A 23708-nucleotide genomic window follows, 5' to 3' on the forward strand; every position below is an offset into this window, starting at 1 on the left:
TGGCGGAGCGCGCCTTGGCGATTTATGCGCCACCACTGTCCGATCTCACGAGGACGGTTTGTCCCGAACTAACAGGAGGAACTTCCTGAGAGCAAGAAGGATGGTCAACAACTCCAGGCAATTGATGTGCCAACGCGGGCCCTTTTCCACACCGCTGCTGTGTGCCCGAGCACGGCACCCCACCCGACCGGAGGCGGTTGTGACCAGAATGCGTCGGACACCTGCTGCAGGGCACTCCTGCCCATAAAGCAGAGGTCTGTCCAGGGTCGAGTGTCTTGAGGCAGGCGGGTGATCCTTACCCGATGCGTGCCGTGCTGCCATGCTTGTCTCGGGACTCGAGTCTGGAGCCAGTGCTGGGGTGGTCTCATATGCATCAACCCCAGCGGCGCGACCGCCGAGGAGGACGCCATATGCCCCAGGAGCCTCTGGAAAAGTTTTAGAGGGACCACTGTGCCTGGCTTGAAGGAAGCGAGGCACTCCAGCACTGACTGAGCACGCTCGCTCGTGAGACGTGCTGTCATTGAGACTGAGTCTAACTCCAACCCGAGAAAAGAGATGCTCTGAACCGGAGTGAGCTTGCTCTTTTCCCAGTTGACCTGAAGCCCCAAGCGGCTGAGGTGCCTGGTCTCTGTGTGTGCATAGTAACTCTCGAGATTGTGCTAGGATGAGCCAGTCGTCGAGGTAGTTGAGAATGCGGATGCCGGCTACTCGTAGCGGGGCGAGGGCCGCCTCTGCGACCTTCGTGAAGACGTGAGGGGACAGAGACAGGCCGAAGGGGAGGACTTTGTACTGAAACGCCTGGCCGTCGAACGCGAACCGTAAGAAGGGTTGGTGTCGTGGCAGAATTGAGACGTGGAAGTGACACTAGGGGTCTCTCTTGAGCGCCGATATCCACCTCTGATCTATGAAAAAAGGCCAATGAGAGTTGGCAGCCGGTATTTGCATGTCCCACCCCCGGACATACGGGTATTTAAGCGGCGCAAATACGGGAGTTCATTCAGAAAATTTCTTCGGAGCTGATGGTCTGTCTGCAGTTTGCTGCGAGTTACACACCACTAACGTTCCTGTTTCCTCTGACGATCTGCATGCTGTTGGATCTTGACAGCGCACAACAGCGGCTTTCTCCGTCACATTGCACGGCGTGCATTGTTGCCCCTGAGCGCTTCGACAGCGCAGACACACACACACATTGTGTATTTAAAAGAGCAAATTTCTATTAAAAGATTAATTTCTCTAAAAGAGCAAAACACAGCGGCGTTGAACGTCCTTTTAAGGACGCGTCTTTTTCAAGATGCCTGGGCCTGCTGACCCCTAGTGTTACTTCTACGTTACAACGTGGAGAGAGCGACAGAAGGGGAACTTCTGACTTCAACTGTAGTAGTTCCAGGTTAACAATTTAAAAATATAATAATTAAAAAAACAAACTATTGGTTATTGGTCACAATGAGCAGTGAATTGTCAGTATCAGCCAACATACTGTAAAGGTATTTTGTAAGGGCCTAATCACACAAAGCAAATTGCATACTCAAATATAATCCAATTATTTACACTGAGCATAAAGTGTTTGCATAACTTATTCTAGCCATTCACAAACTCATCACTATATAACATTTTCCAATCATTTATTTCCAGTAACAGTTTCCCTCAATGCCATGTCAAACTTGACATTTGAGGGAAATTGCTGTTGGTCATATAGTGATATAAAATGGCAGTTGTTTGTGTACTTTCATTTTAGTGTGGATGCCACCAAATAAACCAACCATCTGGGATGACTGATCAATCAGAGTAAAAATGGCATCCTTCAGACCAAACTACATGATTCAAATGGCATAGCTCACCTCATCCTTCTGGCATCCAGAGACATCAAGGTAGACGATTAGCTGCTTCATGATTATGGCGACCGAAGAGGCCATTGCTGCTCATCCTTGGCTCAAACACCAACTCGCATAACTTGTTGTTAGTGTTTGTATTATAACAAGACACTTTTTCTGTTTTCATGTACAGTAAATAATGTAAATATACATGGAATGATGTGTTGCCAAAAAAAAATAACATTTTCACAGATTAAGATACCATAAAATGAACTGTACCCTGTACCACTTCTTAAAGGATTGTGAGTTTATGCTAAATGATGAAGCCCTCTTAATTTTTTGCCATTTGCTAACCTCTAGCTTCATGATATATCCACCCATTCAGATGAGTATTGGTTTTTATTTGATATATCCAAAATATGCATAATGAAGCGTTGTAATGTGCATTGGAGTTATACTCTATTTTAAAGCATGTTTGGTCAATTGTTTATTTTTAATTTTATAATTTTTCAATTATTTGTGTATTTTAAGCTAATTTAAATTACATGGTTCACAAGCACACAATATAAACATGGTATATAAACATGTTTTAATAAATAATTTAAAGAAATAGAGTATACATTGTTTGAATCTCTTTCAGTAGACAAAACCAAATTCAGATGAAATTTTACAATTTCTTAGCCTGTTTCTATCATTTGGACATGAATTATTACTTGATTAAAGACACATTCCACATAACACCCTTGTGACTATATACCTTAAAGAGATTCATTACATTATAAATCATCTGTATGGCAACCTTCAACTAAAATACTGTTGTACATATTATGAAGTACCTTCTAAAAAAAATGCAATGTTCAATCCTATGCTGATTAACATTATGAATGTGGTGATATATAAAAAAAATCACTTGAATTTCCAAAAGCTTGTCAAAAGCTGTCTAAACCTAACCCACCTGACTTCATAATCATAAGCCATCTATTGTAATGTAATAAAATGGTCAAAGACAGCTGGTTTATGAAAGGATGGTGATAAAAATAGATGTTTTAAAACTATTTTCAAACTGTGTGCATGTTGGGCTACGAAGATGTTTTAGAGCAGTGGTTCTCAATTCTGTTCCTTGATCTCCTTTTTCTGACACACGCAATTCAGGTCTTGGAGTCTCCACTAACGAGCTGATGAATTGAATCAGATGTTTGAGATATCCAAAACGTGTAGTGTTCGAGGGCATCCAGGAACACATGTGAGAACCACTGATTTAGAGGGGCATTCTACCATTAACCTCATTTAATTAATGTTCATCTTTGCTTTCAGTGAGAACATAAATTTAAAAACCACAAACTTGAGTTAAAAAAAATTACTTTGTACTTAAAAGAAGCCAGAAGTAGTTGGAGATTTCAAGCCTTCTGGCAGTAATGTTGTGAAAAGACCTCTTGTTTCCACAGTTGGTAGGAAGGTGCTTATCTGGTTTCACACATATTGGTCTGATAGTAAATAATGGAATGGCTTTTTGATCATATAAGAAGCCAAGGAAGATCACTGAAGTTCTGTAGGTTATTAGTTTGTTGAATTCTTCTGAAGGTTTGTTGATTTTAAGGTTATTTTTGTCGAAATGAGAACCTGAAAAAGAGGGAAAGAACCAGTGAGAGGGTAAAATTAATATCATAATGCCTTAATTTTTGCTGTGAAAAAGTATTTGCCTGATTTCTTCAATTTGTGTGTATATTTCAAAGTGAATTGTTTAATTTGTAAACAAACTGTTACATAAAACAAGGCCAACCTGAGTAAACACAATATACACTTTTGAATGAACATTTTAATTATTGAAGCAAAAAAGTTATCCAACACTTACTGTATATTACCCATGAGAAAAATTAATTGCCAAGTAATGTGTCATGAAACCCCCTGAGTTCAGCACCAGTTGAACTAAGTTTGAACATTTGTAAAAAGATGAATGGAAATGGGTCAAGCACAACTCATTCTCACTCACAATAGAGACAGCTGAACATCGAAATCTTAGAGAAAACAAAAGCAAAAGAGTTTTGGGGCACTTTGTTGTATATCAATGGCAATGTTTACATGTACACCAATACTCTGATTATTGCAATAAGGATTTTGTGTTTACATGTTTCCATGATTTGGACTCAGCACACTACACAACTTTCAGTCGGAGCCCTGTGACTCACAGTCTTCTTTTCCATTGTGCTGGTGTGCAAACTACATGACTGATCGTAGACTAGGAGAATCAACTACACGACCATTCATTCGTCTGTCGTGAGGCCCTGTGTACACCTGGTATTAAGATGCATTTTGGGTGATCCGATCACAAGAGTACAAGCGAGATCCATCACCATTATACCTGGTATGACCATTTGTGTTTGGATTTCAAGGGGAGAGTCTATGATTTCATGAGGACATACATTAATCAATTTCACAAAATTACTGAATAATAATAAGGCGCATAAAAGAAGAAAAGGAAGCGCTAAAAACTGGTTCACAGTTTCTCTTAATTATTCTTGCATTTAATAGTACAAACGTGATGCTTAGAGCAGAATTAGGAGTTATTTTAGTGCAGTGCCTGTAACTAAGCTTCAAATGTGCATGCTTCTCATATCTGTCTCCCTAAATGTTGATATTAGACAAACAAAGAATTACGTGAAGTTTTAGTGCGTGTACAGTACTGATTGAATGAAGGCACTACAGTCTGTTTTTACACAAATACATTTCTTTATTCACTATTTCTTTTATTCGCTGTTTGTTTAGATTACAAGCTTTTTGTTAAAGGTGCACTCAGTAACTTTTGTCTTTATGACATCGTGGACTTAACTGACATCTAGCAGCTTGGATGCAGCAAGTTTTCAATTTTTGATGCCATTGTAGAAATTAAGTATTCACAGTCAGCCATTATTACTTTAATGAGTGAAAGTGTCAAATAACAGGACGGTTACTGAGATTAAGCGAGTAGTATTCGGCTGGTCATGTGATTCTAAAATTGCATGACCCTCTCCATGTAGAATAAAACAGCTTTTATAAGGATACTGATATGATGACAGTCTTCGTTTTAATGTGAGTGGTCATGATTTCCATATATATATATATTGCAAAATTAGAATTCATGCCTTTAGGAGTTAAACTTTTTTATTGAGGAAAAAATGTATGAGTGCACCTTTATGTAGTGAATAAGACAAGTGTTATAAAATGTGTTTTCTTCCTGGTCATTGTTTTGAGTAGCAATAAAGCCACATTAAGCATTTTAGAATGTCCTTTGAACTTAAACTGGAGCATAATAAAATCGAGTGCAATGTAATGCACATATGCATGTACAATATAATCATAATGTGCAAACCAAATACAAATGCTATTAGTATCTATAAGTGTTTTTTCAGCATGTGTGCAATATACGCACACAATAAAATTGAATTTGGCTTGTCCACATTTAATTTGCTTTGCTACTGCTTGCTGCATTACTGTACCGAGAGAGGTTCACAGAGCCCCGACCAATCACTAGCCAAGCTTCGGCAAAAGAAAAGCACTGGTGAAAAAGGAGTATAGCCTAAAAGTAATATATATCTAAACAAAACATGCAACACTTTCATTCTTACTTCATACTATTTGTAAGTGATATGAAGTCAACAATACTTTAATGCTATTGCTGATCAATTTTGCTTACTGTGAAGCAACACTCAGAATTGAATGATGAAGAGGCATACTTCATACCAAACAAAACTTGCATGTAAGGTGAATTTTTCAACTAGAGTGTTTCAGCCGTAGGAATGCCGAGGTGACTAAAAAACGTAACAGCAAGACTGTATAAAACTGTGCATTTCTAGTCTATTACAATCTTCCAATACCAAAGACAGAAATAAGCGCAGTTAGAATAATTAAATATGTGGGAGAGCATTGTTTAGAACTGTACGATGACCTTATTGTAATGCAATATGTAGCACTTGTTTAATTTGAATATTAGTTACACAGTGAATTTAACCTACACACCAGGGATGTAGTGGAGGCTAAACGCACGTAAACGCCGTTTACGCACCTCCCAAAATTCGGAAATAGCGTTTACCCACCTCCAAGGAGGGTTTATCCACCTCTAAATTGCGTTTATCCACCTCTAAATAGATAGTTCCTAAGTCATTTTAAATTAAGCTTATGTCGTTTTAGTTTCATATTGTTCATTATTAGTTTCATAGGTTGTTAAACCTAAGACGAAGTCTTTCATAATGCGCTGCTGCCAGTGTTTCCCATGCGCGTGCATCGATATTGACTACTACCAGCTATATACAGCGTGCTGACCTCAAAAATCCAGCTGTATTCTAACAATAACTTAGCTCTCCTTATTAGCTAGGCTCCTTGCATGCTGGCTAATAAGTAATAACTGACAGTGCTGTGTTTCACAGATTTATGCAGCGGTGTTCCATGACGGAGAGAGAGCGCGAGAGGTACGGGTGAGACAGAGAGAGAGAGAGAGAGAGGGACGAGCGAGAGGTAGCCTCCCAGATAGCAAAAAATGTCCGCACGGCTTCTTTTTGCCGCTGTCCCCAAGCTGTCGGCTATAGGTGCGTCCCACTGGCGGTGATCCAGCGTTTGCCGCCGAATTCGTCACGCCCATTTCTTGCGAGATGCCACCGGCGGTCAGACGGCGGGCCGCCCGCGTCATTTCTCTGGCGGTTGCCTCGCGGCAATTCGACCGCGGCCGGCCGGCGGCAAGCCGCTTTGAAATACAGTCACAGCTTGACTCTCAAAATCGACCAGCCATTTGGCTATTATTATTTTTGCTCCAAAGCCATTAGGGTTTATAACAGATTCTTGACTCTTGATTCCATGATAAGGTAAGGTTTAGGAAATGACATTTAAATTACTTTGAAACTCTGAAGCGATTATACAGTAATATATGTAAAATATATTGAATTATTTATGCACTTAGGTGAAAATTGTTTATATTTCTTTGATTGATGCACATTGAGACATGCACCAATAAACCAAGATTCCTTTTTGTAAAACTTACTTGGCAATAAATATCTTTCTGATTCTGATTAGGTTTAAAAATAGATATTTAATACAGGGTATGAAAAATTTAGCAGAATAAATTGATGAAGTTAGACTTTTCACCAATGCCTGACTATCAGTGAACAGTGAAAGACATCTGTCCCCGTTTTGACGTGAAGGATAAACTCAATGAAAAAGCTTTCTCCCTGGTTTCACAGTTGCGTAGAAATTTCGTTTGTCTGTAATTTTTTCCAACCTCGATTTTTTTTTGTTGTTATTTTACCTTTTACAGGTAAGGGATTCATTTGCAATTACGACCTGTACTAATGTTTAAGAAAGTGTGAAAGTCCCTGTAAAGGCAATAAAAATTAAATAATCCAAACACACTATACATGGTAAAAATTTATTGCTAAAACACATTACACTGTGGACTGTGAAGTACTGAATTGTGTAGTTAAACCGTTAAACAGTTTTGCACCAGTGCTGTGTTCAGGATTCTTTTGGGCGGGGCTAAAGCGGTGGCTCGATGACGCACTGGACCCACCGAGGCAGGCCCCTCCCGTAACAATATGACTAGAGCACATTCGGTTCAGTTTGCCATTCAATCACGAGTTACAGTCAGACTCAGTACTAGTTTCAACAGCCTACAGTTAGCAAAGTCATCGACTACCATCGTTTAAGTAAGTACATGTTTCCTTTTTGTGTAACGCAATATTATGTTTACATTGTTTTTAAAATATCTAAGTTAGTCACCATTGTTCTTGCAGTATGCTGCTAGTCTAGTAGCTAGAGTGGCTAGAAAGTGTTAGCTAACACGTGCTGTTTTGCCTCCTTACAGTACACACTGAGGTTAAGCAATGTTGCTAGTAACATTACATGTAGAAATGTTATTAACTACATACAGTAGTTAGCCAAAGCTTTACATCTAGAAAGACTAAGTATAACTTGTGTGTTTTTTTTTCTAACAAAACAATGATGTATATAGGTTGTGTAAATGATTATATTTGTCGAACAAGAATGCTGCTAGTTCAGTTCACAATGTAGCTATAGTGGTTAGAAAGTGTTAGCTAACACGTGCGGTGTTGCTTTCCTACAGTACACACTGAGGTTAAGCAATGTTGCTAGTAACATTACATGTAGCAAATAACATTTCAACATACAGTAGTTAGCCAAAGCTTTACATCTAGAAAGATTAAGTATCACTTGTGTTTTTTTTAACAAAACAATGAGGTATATAGGTTGTGTAAATTATAATGATGTTTGTCCGAAGAATTAGGCTGCTAGTTCAGTTCACAATGTAGCTAGAGTGGCTAGAAAGTGTTAGCTAACACGTGCTGTGTTGCTTTCCTTACAGTACACACTGAGGTTAAGCGATATTACTAGTAACATTACAATGTTATTTGCTACATACAGTAGTTAGCCGAAGATTAAGTATAGCTTGTGCTTTTTTCTAACAAAACAATGATGTATATAGGTTTTGTAAATGATTATGTTTGTCCGAACAATTAGGCTGCTAGTTCAGGTCACAATGTAGCTAAAGAGTGGCTAGAAAGTGTTAGCTAACACATGCTGTGTTGCTTTCCTTACAGTACACACTGAGGTTAAGCGATATTACTAGTAACATTACATGTAGAAATGTTATTTGCTACATACAGTAGTTAGCCAAAGCTTTACATCTAGAAAGATTAAGTATAGCTTGTGCTTTTTTCAAACAAAACAATGATGTATATAGGTTTTGTAAATTATTATGTTTGTCCGAACAAGTATGCTGCTAGTTCAGTTCATAACGTAGATACAGTGGCTAGAAAGTGTTAGCTAACACGTGCTGTGTTGCTTCTGTACTTCTAGGATTTAAGGGGATTATGATGAGTTCTATTTCTCTGAACTGTTGTACTTTTTATGTTTGAGGACAATGCTGTGTTCACTTGAAACACTACACTGAATGAATAAATTGTATGTTTAACATTTTCACTGTTCCATATATGGCTGTTCAGTTTTCTCCCCACTGCATAGCTATATTCCTAAAACGTTAACAATGTGGTTTTGTTAACATTTTCTTGCAGATACGTTGACCAGAGCATAACCTGTCATCTTCACCCAAGAGACCTACTGTTGGACAATTCTTTTTGCTTTAAAGGTAAATGCATCATTAGTCACAATGTCTAGTTACTGGGCCAAAAGGAGAAGAATATTGAAAGGAGTTGAGAGGGACAAACAGGAAATTGAAGCTGCAAACAATGCTCTACTTGCTGTTATTCCCGACTTTGACCAAGTAAATCCTCCTGTTAATGAACATCAACATGGAATGGCTACAATAAGCCATGGACAAACTGTAATCCCTGAAGCACAGGAAATAACTGATGATGAGGTATATGGACCTTCTGAAATGTTTTCCTCAAGCACGGAAGATAGTGAAGAGGAAGGGGATTGCCTAAGGACACAATTGGCAGGGTGGGCTATTGACAACATGATCCCCCATGTGGCACTTGGTAAGCTTTTAACCATTTTGTCCAAGGATCATCCAACCCTTCCTAAAGACCCAAGAACCCTTCTGAAAACAGTGACTTGTGTTAAAACAACCGAACTCTCAGGTGGTGTATACCATCACTCTGGAATTGAAAGTGGGATACTATCGCAGTTGTTAGTGTCTCCCGAATTGCAGAAGTTGACGTCAGTTTCAATGCAAGTTAATGTTGATGGACTTCCACTTTTCAAAGCTCAAATGCCCAGTTCTGGCCAGTTCTTGGTTTAATTGAGCAATACGTGGGTAATGTCCAGCAAAACAAACTTCCGTTTGTCATTGGTCTCTATTATGGGAAGAAGAAGCCAAGCAGCCTTCACTTTTTGAATCCTTTTGTAGGAGAGGCACAGCGACTTGAAACGGAAGGAGTTCTGTTTGAAGGAGATCACTTCCTTTCAAAATATCAACGTTCATCTGTGACGCCCCTGCTCGTGCACTTGTTAGAAATGTCAAAGGTCACAGTGGATATTATGGGTGTGACAAGTGTGTTCAAAAGGGGTCCACTACGAGAACAGGATGACCTTTCCACAAACAGATGCTACTCTGAGATTAGACAATGCAGTCCGTGATGAACTTTCTGATGACAGTCATCAGTGTGGAGAAACGCCACTGGCATTGTTGTCTGTTGGTTTGGTCACCCAGTTCCCACTGGATTATATGCATCTGGTATGCCTTGGAGTGACAAGAAAGTTGTTGCATCTTTGGCTAAAGGGACTGGCTGACAAGATTTTCACCCAGCATGGTAAAAGAGCTCTCCAGAGTACTCCTGACCTTCACACCTCATGTTCCGTCGCGAGTTCAACAGGAAGCAACGATCCATGGAAGATGTTGATCGTTGGAAAGCTACAGAATTCAGGCAGTTCCTCTTGTACACTGGACCAGTCAGCTTAAAAGGCCTTGTACCAACTCAAGTGTACAACAACTTCATGCTGCTTTCAGTTGGCATCACCATCCTACTGAATGTATCCCTGTGTGCTGACCTCGCAGACTATGCACACGGAATATTGGTTCTCTTTGTTGATCACTGCAGCAAGCTTTATGGAAAGGAACATGTGACATACAACATGCATGGATTGGTGCACCTCTGGCAAGATGCAAAAAAGTATGGTGTTCTTGATAACATCTCATGCTTCCCATTTGAAAACTTCCTTGGACGCCTGAAGAAACTGTTAGCAAACCTACACAACCACTGGAGCAGGTTGTTCGCCGATTGTCGGAGAGAAGTCAGCACAGAAGAACAAACATCTCCAAAACAAGGCCCTTGAGGGAGCACAACCATGGACCACTCCTCAATGGTCTTTCTGTGAAAAAGCAGTATGAGGAGTATTACTTTCAAGACTTTGTTGTGAAGCGTTCAGAGGGAAACAACTGTGTCCTGTTGGAAAATAAGGACATAGTTGTTATAGAGAATGTAGTCGTTGATGAAATGGACAACACTTTGGTCATCTACAAGAGGTTCGGAACATGGTCGATTTATTTACTTACCCTGTGGAATCTTCCAAGCTGGGCATTTTTCATTTATCTGGCCTATCAGATACACTCCGCTTTTCCCATATAGCAAATGTTCAGAAGAAATATTATCTTCTTCCTTGCCCGGATGGAAAGGCTGGTTTTCCGTTGATCCACTTGTAAAAATGACACTTGTTTTTTTTTTTTTTTTTTGAAGGGGTGAGCATTTTGAATGTTATTGTTTTTTTTCTTCTGAAAATTAATCAAAATGTATACTTTATGCTATCTTTCTTCTATTTTAGATGCTGTTTGCCATTGTTCAATTTATCAACGAGGATGATCTGCCATTTGCAGTGGTTCACAAGTGTGGCTCAGCAATGACATGTGCTATTGGCCCCATTTGACCTCCACTAAAAAGACAAGGGAAACAATTTAGCCATCCACTGTACGTCTCCACACAGCACCTGGGAGAAACATCATTTTAAGTTTATGAAGGGAGCAGGTAAATGGGTCTGACTTGTGCATTTGATATTCCTGCATTTCATCTGTGTAATTTCTTTGTCTGTTTATGGTGGATAACTGACTTTCATTCATTATTCCCTGCTCTAGAATCTTGGCAAGAGGCAATGAGATATTTGGTGCGCTTCCAAACAGGTTCCAGCGTTGAAACGACGGATGATGACAAGAAGGGAAAGCGAAAGAGAAGCTTAACTTCCAAGTACAGACCCCAGGCCTCTTCTGATGAAGAGGAGTCTTGTCTTCCAGATGCACCAGCAGTGCTGTCGTTTCAGCAACCTCTTTTGAGCTTTGAAAACCTTGTTCCCAGTAACAAGGTTTCAGTGCTGCCCGATGCTCCAGAGGTTGCATCGATTCCAGAAAACCAGGAAAATGTTGAGCCATCTGTAGATTTCAGAGCTGGTATGTAAAATGTAGTGCTGTGAAGTTTGATTTGTGATCCTGCCAATAAACTATACACTTTGTTAGATTTTAAAATGTCAGTTTCCTCTTTCTCAGAACCAGGTTTCTCCCCAGTAATCCAGACTCCACTTCACAGAGCCAAGAGTTTGAGTACAAGTAAGTAATGTAATTTGTGATGTTTTTTGTCTTGGAAACTATTGCTTCTATTTAAGAAGAGGAATCCTTTAATCATCATCTGTTTTTCATTAGGACACTTGACGGGTTACTCACCGCAGCAGTTTGTGGATGAAAGGTGTCGAGGTGTGTTGTACATTCCATTTGCTTTGCACAGTTCAATTATTGTTTCATTACAGAATATGCAATACTCTGTAGTGAAATTAAAGCTGTTATGTTTGCTCCCCAGCTCGTCAAGTACTAAGCTTTACACCCCCAGCAGCACATTTACCCTGGCAGCATATGGGTGAAAACGCTGGAGGTATGTAATACGTTATGCTAAACTAAGTGTTACATTTAAGTCCAATTCATTACATGTATCCAATAACTCCACACACATTTTTAAATGTCAATGATTTTCAATAGGACAAAGTCATCAGCTCAGGTATTGGCCCTTGGACTCCCCTGGCACCTCGTGTACAGCATGAAGTTTTCTGCTATGAAGGTATTTTCCAGGCCTATGTCTTAGTGTCCAGTGTTTTAACAGTATTGAAAAAAGTGCCTTTAGTTGTTGTATTTTTTTAAATGTAGATTTCCAGAGACTCCAGAATGAGAACCAAGCCCTGAGGGATGAGAACCAAGCCCTGAGGGATGAGAACCAAGCCCTGAGGGAAAGCAATGCACCAGCAGGTGAGAACATGCACTCTTTCTTAAATTTAACTTTTGTGTGTATGATGTAGGTCCAAAATTACCATATGCCTTTCATTTTGTAGCTTCGGATGACAGCGGATCACTTCAGGAGCAGGTGAAGCAAGTTGGGACAATGTTAAAGACGTTTGCTCGCACTGGGCAATCAGGTACAACTTGCGAACCTGTACATCTAGTAGACCTAGATATAAATGTCATAGTTTAGTAGTTGAAGGACCAGGACTGACTACTTTATTCTGGGGACCCCTGTAGGTGCAGATCAGACCCTAATTCTGCGGCGTCTTGGAGAGTTTGGCGATGTTGTGCGAAGCATGGACATCAAAATGGACACTATGCTGCAACATTTTAGTGCCGGTGTGTCCGTTGGAGGGTTATCCCTGCCAGGGGATCTGTTACTCCCACTAGACACCCAGGACGATTTAGCGTTGCTTGACAGCAGTCTGAGGCAGGATAAAGAGCTCCAGCAACGATTTGTAAGTGTGCTGATTTCGTTTATAACGCCATAGGGTTATCTAAAATTAAGATTGTACACTGCATATTCTACAGTCTGAATCCACAGCCGGTCACATTTTAAATTTATGAGAAGCTTCAGAGAAATGTAATTTGTAACCCTTTTTTTTTTTTTCTTTCAGCTTCGGTTTTTGGCAATCAAGTGTGGGAGGGACCTCAAGACAACTGTGTGGCTGAATGCTTGAGAGTATCTTCTCTAATCGCCTTTCCATTAACACAACCTGGACTGGTGCAGGGGAAAAGCATGTTTTAGAGACATGTTCCTGAAGACCATTGTTCAAAGTAAGTTGGCTATTTTTTTTATATTTAAGTAGATGTGTATGACCTTATGCCAATCAAATGGAATGACAGATCTTTATTTTCTACAGGAGCCATCCAGAAGAACTTCGGCAACCCAGGATGCCACTGATGAGGCGATCCAGGTTAACGCTACGCGTTACCTGAAAGGAGCAGCTGACCGTGAAGGTGGAAAAGGCCGCACAGCTGAGAGGGACCCACAGCCGACCCCTCAAACCTAGGCTGACTACCGACACCCCTGCTAAAAGTGTCAGACTAAACTCACTCAATCCACACTCTTCACTAGAAATTGCTGTTTTTTTTTATTTTTATTTTTTATTTTTCCCCATCTCGTGACCCTGCCTTCAGGGCAGCTCCTTGGATGAATATGGGATGTTTTTTTTTTTTTTCCTCTCATGACCCTGCCTTCAGGGCAGCTCCTTGGATGAATATGGGATGGTTTGTCTTTTTATACAGGCATACGAGGAATCACTGAAGATGTGCCAATTTGCACTGCCTCATTCTGGAGGTCGAGGAAAACCAGACCCCAACCACTCCAGACATTGTGATTGACTGTGTTCTCAACAGCCAGATTTTCTGCTGTTAATTGCATTTGTTCCCACTTATTGTCATGTTTAAGTTGAATGTAAAACTTTACATTATCCTGCACATTCTTTGATACCAAAGATCTCAATTATTTAATATACAATTTGCTGCTTATTTCATTGTTACAGTGCTTAACTATTCTATTTTTAAATATAGCTTATAAATCCTAGATTATACATCTAATACTTGATATTTGCACATTATCTGGTAGCAAATATTCTACTTACCGTGACTTTAGTATTGGCTTATTTCATTCCGTCAGTGCTTAATCGATTCTATTATAGTTTGTAAATCCTATTTCATACCTCTGATATTTGATATTGCACTTTTAACTAGTACCAGTTAATTCTACTTTCATTCCATCAGTGTGCTTAACTGTTATTCTATTAAAAATAGCTTGGTTGTACTATTTCATACCTTTTGATATTGCACTTTCACTAGTACCAAAAAATCTACTTTCATTCCATCAGTGTGCTTAACTGTTATTCTATTAAAAATAGCTTGGTTATACTATTTCATACCTTTTGATATTGCACTTTCACTAGTACCAAAAATTCTACTTTCATTCCATCAGTGTGCTTAACTGTTATTCTATTAAAAATAGCTTGGTTATACTATTTCATACCTTTTGATATTGCACTTTCACTAGTACCAAAAATTCTACTTTCATTCCATCAGTGTGCTTAACTGTTATTCTATTGTTAAATATAGCTTGTAAATCCTTGTGCCACAGGTCAGCATTGCAGTTATAATGGCATATTCTACTCCAGAGCTTTACTCTAAATTATTACCACTTATCCTATTGTTAGAAATGACTTGTAAATATGATGTTATACCTCAATTTATTTGATATCCTGCACTTTATTTGGTACCAAATATCCTCATTGCTTATGTTTACTGGTAATTCTTTTCATCCCAGAGCTGACCTCTTTATATTATTTACAATTGTTGTAAGTGTTACAATAGTGTTTTTTACAAAAGTGTTTTTTTTTTGCTTGTTTTTACCAAAATTTAATTGGAAACCTGCATTTTCTTTGGGTGTATATATGTTTGTATTTTTCTGTTATTTATATTTCAGTGATCTGACATATTGTTTCAATGACAGTTACTGTAATTTGAAATGTGGAATAAAAGCGGCAAATGGAAATATGTCTGCTTTGATCAATCATTATTCTTGATAAACTGCATGCTATAAATAAATATATATATATATACAATAAGCGGCGCAGATCGCTCGAAAGCGGTTTGCCTCCGGCGGTCCGCCGATATAACGGCGGCGGAGCGGCGGCTGGCCAGCGGGCCGTCCGCGGAACGAAGGCGGTAGGAAGGCGGCTGTCGCTTTTAAAAAGCGGCTGCCGCCGGCGGACCGCCGTCGAACGTGTTTGCGATCTCGCCATTCTGCCGCTTCTACTGCCGCCGGCGCGCCGCCGGCGGACCGCCGACTTATTGCTATCTGGGCTAGTGCTGCGCGAATGCCAGATTCATTCTTCTGTCATTAATCTGCACTATTTTACTATCTAAACTATTTTGATAATCAATTAGTCGGGTTGAGTCATTTTTTAAGACAAAAGTAAAAAAAAAATTGATTCCAGCTTGTTAAATGTGAATATGTTCTAGTGTCTTCTCTCCTCTGTGACAGTAAACTGAATATCTTTGAGTTGTGGACAAAACGAGACATTTGAGGACGTCATCCTCCTGGGCTTTTGGGAAACACCGATCCACATTGTTCTGACATATTATAGACCAAACAAATAATTAATTAATCGAGAAAATATTCAACAGATTAATCGACTATGAAAATAATCCAAATCCCTAATCATTATGTACAAGTGCATTGCATTGGAAGCCCTGGATATAAGCCTCCCTCTCTATCTCTCTTAAATATTTTTGTTCTCTCTGTTTTGTCATTTAGTAAACTTTATAGATTTCAACCATATTATTCCTTCTTGGGTCATATTATTCCTTCTTAGATTAATGTATGAATTGAATAGTGATTGTGTGACCTATGATGAGGGAACAACCAGTGATACCCTTGGTAGTACCATCAAATGATAGCCTATAGCGATGTCATCAGGATACACATACACCGGTAGGCAGTGGCCCACCTTACCGGGAGACCACGTTGTGGTCCACCAGAATTTATAGTTTACCCACCTCTTTTTTTACCACTACACCTCTGCTACACATGGATTAAAGAGTTTATTTCTAATAAATAGCGGTTGTGTGTCAGTGAGCTGAATTCCAGTGCCGGTCAATTCACCTTGAAGAAGCGTATGCTGTTGGATATACAGCGCATTCCAGCAGCTTTCTCTCCTTCTGCACGATTAGTGCAGAATACGCCCCTGGGTGCTTCGACAGTGCTAAAAAGAGTATATATTTCTGGAAGGAGTATATTTCCTCTATTAGAGCAACACATTGACGTGAATGTCTTTTTAAATATGCCTTTCCATCTTTGTGTGATTCCTGGATGCGGTCGTTATCTCTCCGCCTCTGACAGCCACGGGCGATACATTACATGTCTGGGTCGCGATCACACTTAGGCAGCAATTGTGGATGGTTCATGTTCTCAAAACGAGAACATGACCATGGCAACGTTGCAGTCGAGGCTTTCCTTCCTCTGGGGGTATGCCACTCCAGCTGCCCCCGGCACTGGGCCTTCTACCTATGGGTATGAGGCTGGCCCGGCTGGCACTGGAGGCGATTTGGGGATTCCAATGGGCGCGGTCTCACCAGGTAAATCCCTGCTGCCCTCCCTTTCCGGGAGTTCCGAGATGAGAGCAACTCGCCTCACGGCCAGCTTAAAATAAATTTTGGGGCCTTACACAGACTCCCGTTCAAGATGCTGACGCAGAAACACATTTTGGCGTGCATCAGGCATCAGGATTGGTTCCCGGTGGTAGACCTGAAGGATGTGTACTTTCATGTCTCACAGACACAGACCCTTCATACAGTTTGATTTCATCGGCCGGGCGTATCAGTACAAGGTCCTCCCCTTCGGCCTGTCCCTGTCCCCTCACGTCTTCACGAAGGTCACAGAGGCAGCTCTTACCCGTTAAGGGAAGTGGGCATCCGCATACTCAACTACCTCAACGACTGGCTGATTCTAGCACACTCTCGAGAGTTGCTGTGTGCACAAAGGTACCTGGTGCTCATGCTCCTGGGGCATATGGCATCCTTGGCCGCATCCTTGGCCAAGGATGCTCCTGGGGCATATGGCATCACGCCGCTCGGGTTGATGCATATGAGACCGCTTCAGCACTGGCTTCAGACTCGAGTCCCGAGATGGGCATGGTACCGCGGCAAACATCGCGTGGCTATCACGCCGGTCTGCCACCACTTGTTCAGCCCTTGGACAGACCTTGCATTTCTGCAGGCAGGAGTCCCCCTACAGCATGTGTCCAGGTGCTTCATTGCAACAGATGCCTCCAGGTTAGGCCGGGGTGTCATGTGCAATGGGCACACAGCCGCTGGCTCCTGGACAGGACCACAGCTGTGTTGCCACATCAACTACCTTGAGTTGCTGGCTGTACTGCTCACCCTGCGGAGGCTACTGCCATTGATCCGGGGCAAGCACTTGTTGGTCCAGATGGACAACACAGCTACGGTAGCATATATAAATCACCAATGCGGCTTATGTTCTCATCGCATGTCACAACTCAACCGCCATCTCCACCTCTGGAGTCAGCTGCGACTTATGTCACTGCGGGCCACTCACATACCGGGCAGCATCTATGCCACAGTGGACGTGCTGTCGTGGCAAGTGATGCTCAGCAGAGAGTGGAGACTCCAACCCCAGGTGGTCCAGCTGATTTTGAGTCGATTCTGCAAAGCCCAGGTGGACCTGTTTGCTTCCCGGGAATCCTCCCACTGCACGCTCTTGTATTCCCTGACAAAAGCCCCCTTCAAGACAGATGCACAGGCACACAGCTGGCCCCGGGGGCTGCACAAATACATGTTCCCCCCAGTGAGCCTACTTGCACAGACCCTGTGCAAGGTCAGGGAGGACGAGGAACAAGTCACCCTTGTGGCCCCATACCGGCCCACAAAGACTTGGTTCTCGGACCTCACGCTCCTCATGACAGCACCTACCTGATACCCTGAGGAAGGATCTCCTCTCTCAGGGACGGGGCACCATCTGGCACCATGCCCAGACCTCTTGAACCTCCACGTCTGGCCCTTGGATGGGACGCGGAAGACCTAAGTGGCCTGCCACCGGCAGTGGTAGACACGTTCACTCAGGCCAGGGCTCCCTCTACGAGGCAGCTTTATGCCCTGAAGTGGCATTTGTTCACGAGTTGGTGTTCTTCCTGAGGTGAAGACCCCCAGAGGTGCTTTCCTTCCTGCAGGAGAGGCTGCTGTCCCCCACCACCTTGAAGGTGAATGTGGCCGCCATAGCGGCACACCACAACGCAGTGGAGGGTAAGTCCCTAGGGAAGCACAACCTGATCATCAGGTTCCTCAGAGGTGCCTGGAGGCTGAATCCTTCTAGGCCATGCCTCTTCCCCTCATGGGATCTCCCCGTGGTCTGAGCCGCTAGAGTCAGTTGAGCCCTCTCCTTGAAGACGCCCCTCCTGCGCTCACCTCCATCAAGAGGGTTGGGGACCTGTAGGCATTCTCTGTCAGCAATACTTGCCTTGAGTTCAGTCCAGTAGACTCTCACGTGATCCTGAGACCCGAGCCAGGCTATGTGCCCAAGGTTCCCATGACCCCCTTCAGGGATCAGGTGAGCTTGCATGCCTGTCGTTGCTGTATTCAGTGCATGCTTTGCGCATCTACTTGGATCGCACGCAGAGCTTTAGACGCTCTGAGCAGCTCTTTGTCTGCTTTGGTGGACAGCGTAAAGGGAACGCTCTCTCCAAACAGAGGCTTGCCCACTTGATCGTGGATGCCATCGCGTTAGCATACCAGGCCCAGGCCATGCCTTTGGGAATACGAGCACACTCTACAAGGAGTGCGACATTCACATGGGCACAAGCCAATGGCACCTCTACAGCGCAGTGGGCTGGGCAACACCCAATACCTTTGTGAGATTGTACAATCTCTGGGTTGAGCCGGTTTCGTCCCATGTATTGAACAGTTAAGTTTGGGAATACGGAACAACATGACGTCTTTTGGGGAGTTGGGGGAGGCTACGTGCAGACAGATGCACCTGCTATTATGCAGCTTGCTTACAACTGCATCGGCAGTTCACGTAACACAGTTCAGCTATTGTGGCGTTTTTGTTTAGGGACCCCTAGTGTCACTACAACGACACAACGTAGTGTGAGTAACAGAAGGGGAACATTTCGGTTACTGTCGTAACTTCCGTCCCCTTATGGAGGGAACGAGACGTTGTGTACCTCTTGCCACAACGCTGTACTACCCGCTGGAATGTCTCGGCACCTCAGCAAAAAACCTGAATGCATGGTTGCAGCCAGCTCCTTTTATACCCGTATGTCCGGGGGAGTGGCATGCAAATTCCACACGGAAATTCTCATTGGCCTTTTCTCAAAGATCAGAGGTGTTTGGGGCTCCCAAGAGCGACCCCTAGTATAACTACATCGACACAATATCTCGTTCCCTCCATCAGGGAATGGAGCTTACAACAGTAAAAGAGACATTTTTGTTGAAAAACATCAGCTTCCGTTATGGTGTCCTGCCATGGACAACATGCCTGTTTAATGTTTTCCATATAGTAGAGAGTCTTCTAGGGAGAGTAGCCAAAGTACTAAATCAAACAATTTGTCTGACTGTGGACAGATGAATATCTAAGCTCTTCTAAATACATTTTTAACCCATTCCATCTTTATGCAAAGCAACAATTCTTGATGGTAGGTCTTTTGAGATCTCTTTTTTGCAAGGCATGGTCCACATCAGTAAATGCTTCTTGTGAACAGCAAACAGTGGTGCAGTGGTGGCAGTGGTGGCTCAGTGGTTGAGGCTCAGGGTTACTGACCAGAAGGTCAGGGGTTCAAGCCCCAGCACCACCAAGATGCCACTGTTGGGCCCTTGAGCAAGGCCCTTAACTCCAGGTTGCTCCAGGGGGATTGTCCCTGTAATAAGTGCACTGTAAGTCGCTTTGGATAAAAGCGTCTGCCAAATGCGTAAATGTAAATGTAAATGTAAACTCTTTGTATAAGTCTAAGTAGATCTAACCCACACCTTCAATCTAATTAATTAATTAGTTTTTTGCCAACCTCCTGAATCTAATTAGTTTTTGTTGGCGTCATTAGTTTAGGGCAGTGGTTCCCAAACGTTTTACAGTGGCGTACCTCTTCAAACATTCAACATCCTTTCGCATACCCCCTCTCTATCGCATAAATAAAATTCATACAAGGTCAATTTAAAATATGTCTGTAAAACAACTCCCTTATATTAAATATGTTATATTTTTACATTTTTTGTACATGTTATATTAATCATATACGTATACTGAATAAATGGCTTATCGATTGAGATGGGAATGTTAGATATGATATAACTGCATCATTAAGATGATGTCACGGCAGTAGAAGCAGCGCAACTATGACAATCAGCCTATTAATCCCACCCACGTTGAGGTGGCACTAAACAGCAGTGGAACAGCAAACTAAGAAAAGTAAAGCGAGTAGAGTCGAGTCGAGTCCAACCATAACGTGCAGTAGAAAAGTGACAATACTGGCCTTACATAACTGGCACATACTAACAGCTCAGACAAAGATATTTGGCAGTGTGAAAGCAGTCTAAAACACTTACAGTTTCTGAATGGTGGTCTTTTCTTTGTTTTCCTCTATGGTAATATTTGGTGGGGGTTCTGATGGAGAAGGTGTCTCTGGGTTTATTTCCACCATGTTCTGTTCTGACCCCAGGACCCCACTGCAAGCACATCAAAAGCCACAGATATCAACTGAATTACTGCATTTACATGTCTAAATTAAGGCAATCTGCTGACAAATATTTTTGTATAATGATCGCTAACATTTATAATTGACCATTGTTTTGACCGTTATTTTGTGTCAAAAATTCACTTTTTGCATTAAGGTACAATATTTGATCCCTGATTTTACAATTATGAGGGCATATTTTGTTGTTCTGCGTTCCGGATGGGATCGTGCATTGTTGACCGCATTGCCTTTTAAAGCATACGCCAACGATGCGCACAGACGAGGACAGTATGTGTGTAAAGAAAATCTGGTCCGCACAAGGAAAGTCTGTGCAGACTGTGTGCATCTCAAGGCTCGGGTATACTTCATTTTTACATGTTCCAGGTTGTATTGCACCCAGTTGAGCGCTCAGCCTTTCAAAGTTTCAGTACCACTGCTCCCTATAAGCACACTACTCATTCTGCGTAGGGCACCAACTCCATTGGGGGGCACCATCTTACCCTAGGAGGAAAGTCCACCGGCTACCCTTACTCGCACGTTATATTTTATTCAAAGACCTGAAAGCAGTTGCGGAACACAGATGATCGTTTCGCGCTCAACCCCCCCACACATACTGTGCACAATCCGACCAGCAATGCAGACAACCGAATTATACAATTTTTGCCCCCAGCCCCCCTTTTTTTCTGACCCTGTCTAGAACAACTGCTTACCTCTTGTAGAGCTGCAGTTCCTCCTGGGCAACCAACAGCTGTGCTTTGAGTTGGTTTCTCTCCTGCAGGACCTCTTTTAACTCCTGCATAGTGAATCGTGGTCGGTTGGGGTCCTTTAAGTCCACAACTAGCATTCTTGGCCCAGTGCCCTGCTACCAAAGAACAAAACATACATTATGCGCAGATAGCCATAGTGTTCGCATAAATTTGCATTAGGACTCAATATTGAAGAAATCTCCCCTGTCAAGTTGAGGTATAATGAGCTAAATGAGATATAAATAATGTTTGGCTTCTTAATTTCTCTCAATGACTCTGTTGTACACAATTGTGATGCAAATTGTTTTCAGCACTGAGACATCTTGACTTAATGAGTCCAATGCAAACTCCCTGGATGATGGATCTGGAAAAAATTGCCCTTTACAGTATTAAATGGGTTTTACCCAAATATAGCCTTGTGAATATTCTGCCAATCATTTACTCCCCGTCATGTTGCTCAAAACCTGTATTGTTCCCATGGACCACAATGAGTTTATTTAGCAGAATATCAAGCCTCCCTTTAACATACAATAAATGTAAATTGGGACCAGTGGTTGTCAAGCCCCAAAAGGGCACTTGCTCATTTTGTTGTATGGAAATAAGAAGCCTAGAAATTCTGTTACATGACTGCTTTTGTTTTTCCATGGATCTTAAAGGTGAGTAGATAGCAAGAAATGGTAAGAAATTATTTTTGGTTGTACTATCCCTTTAAGAGGAGTAGACTTTTTCCACACACTGTGATGACGCGTTTCCACCTTATTTAGTAGAGTCAATCAAGCAAACTTTTTTATATGATAATTTTTTAAATATTGAGTGAAAGTTTATAACATTATTCTTCTGTTATATTACCCTGAAATAGTAAAAAAAAAAATGAATTAACACAGCTGCGTGGGGGTTTCGATTACATATTTTTGCATAACATATTTGGCATCTTCTCCCATCTGTCTTAATCCACCGCTCTCTATTTATTATTATTATTATTATTATTATTATTATTATTATATGCAATAGTAGACTCTTGGTGTAAATGGTTAAGTGAAAATAATATTTGCTGTGATCTCCCATTCACCGCTATCAAAATTTACCCTGCAATCGTTTCCTTCCGCGTTCCAAAGCCCGGAGTGTAAAAACGGTCTACGAGAGGGGGGTCCGACAGCCTGTCAAACACTATTGTAACCATAGTTTCCATCAACGTAACCTACTGTATTATCAAACAATGAACTATGAAATTTTGGCCAAATCTATGGTTACCATGGAAAATATTGGGTGAAGCTCTATATTGCATTGAACTCTTAAACAACACATTAACGACATTGTAACAGAAAGTTTAAAAGCCACTCACATTGTTAATATTACTACTTGAACCTTCTGCAACAACTCTATCCAGTTCACGCTTCATATTTTCCCGTTCCATCCTGAGCTCCTCCAAGGACAGGTTGTATTTGTTCACCATGGTTTCAAACATCTCCAGCACACGAACAATTTTGAACTGTAAGTCCGAGAATTCCCGACCACCTGTGTTGACTTTTAACAAATCTCTACCGATCACGTAAGAAATGTCGTAAACATCTTCAACGGTCAGTTCCAACGCGTCCTTATCGAAAGCCTGCATGGGTGTACTGCCTTGCGGCTCTCCCATTTTGATCTAAGGCGAGCTATATATAATCTATGCAATCACTAGTATACAACATAAAAAAAAGAAGTTTTTTCTCGAAAATACGGCGAGTTGTAGCTTACAAATCCAGAGCATTCGCAACTCATCCGACAACTTCCTCTTCCAACTTAGCTCTTTACTACTTGTATGTTACTGTTGTGTGTTTGAGTGACATATTAAGCAGCCAATGAGTGATACGCTTTAGAAAACAGACAGTTAAATCATCTTCAGTCATGAGTGAAAATTATGTCAATTCTTTGTCTTGCCAATTTACTTCACAGCTCTTATTCCCAAGAACCTCTCCAAAACAATCATGTGGAACAATTGTAGGTGACATACATCTTCATATTTCTTATTACAGGCATATTAACATGAGCAAGAACACAAAGAAACATTTCCCATTCTTTGAATTATGTAAACAATAAAAAAAAGCACAAAAAAGAAAAAGGAATAAAAAATGTGACAGTTTGAAAAGAGTACATAACCTTTTGCCTTTACGTTTATACAAAGCACTCAGATATTGCT

General features: G+C 41.5%; 1 protein-coding gene and 1 long non-coding RNA gene across 3 annotated transcripts; one reads left to right on the forward strand and one right to left on the reverse strand.

Moving 5' to 3' along the window:
• Positions 1–2345: 2345 nt before the first annotated feature.
• rilpl2 (Rab interacting lysosomal protein-like 2) lies at positions 2346–23322 on the reverse strand. 2 transcript variants are annotated; one of them, XM_052109661.1, is made up of 4 exons: positions 22872–23322; positions 21494–21645; positions 20656–20775; positions 2346–3431 (listed from the first exon to the last, which is right to left on the reverse strand). In XM_052109661.1, the coding sequence occupies exons 1-4, from the start codon at positions 23166–23168 to the stop codon at positions 3410–3412; spliced, it is 591 nt and encodes a 196-aa protein (XP_051965621.1). In that variant the 5' UTR covers positions 23169–23322; the 3' UTR covers positions 2346–3409. The 2 variants fall into 2 exon arrangements, with proteins under 2 accessions (XP_051965621.1, XP_051965630.1); XM_052109670.1 differs by having other exon boundaries at positions 2347–3431; positions 21494–21642.
• Positions 11546–12164, forward strand: LOC127631533 (uncharacterized). Its single transcript, XR_007968995.1, has 3 exons — positions 11546–11844; positions 11938–11988; positions 12092–12164. It is a non-coding gene; the product is annotated as an uncharacterized LOC127631533 (long non-coding RNA).
• Positions 23323–23708: the final 386 nt, after the last annotated feature.

The sequence above is a fragment of the Xyrauchen texanus genome, chromosome 3 (genome assembly GCF_025860055.1).
Source record: "Xyrauchen texanus isolate HMW12.3.18 chromosome 3, RBS_HiC_50CHRs, whole genome shotgun sequence".
NCBI classification, from domain to species: domain Eukaryota; kingdom Metazoa; phylum Chordata; class Actinopteri; order Cypriniformes; family Catostomidae; genus Xyrauchen; species Xyrauchen texanus.

Coding starts and splice junctions, on each gene's coding strand:
- rilpl2 (XM_052109661.1), bottom strand. CDS start 23,168: ATGGGAGAGCCGCAAGGCAGTACACCCATGCAGGCTTTCGATAAGGAC. Junction 21,646..22,871: donor CAAGTAGTAATATTAACAAT/GTGAGTGGCTTT, acceptor GTTCTTTGGTAG/CAGGGCACTGGGCCAAGAAT. Junction 3,432..20,655: donor AAGACCACCATTCAGAAACT/GTAAGTGTTTTA, acceptor CCTCTTTTTCAG/GTTCTCATTTCGACAAAAAT.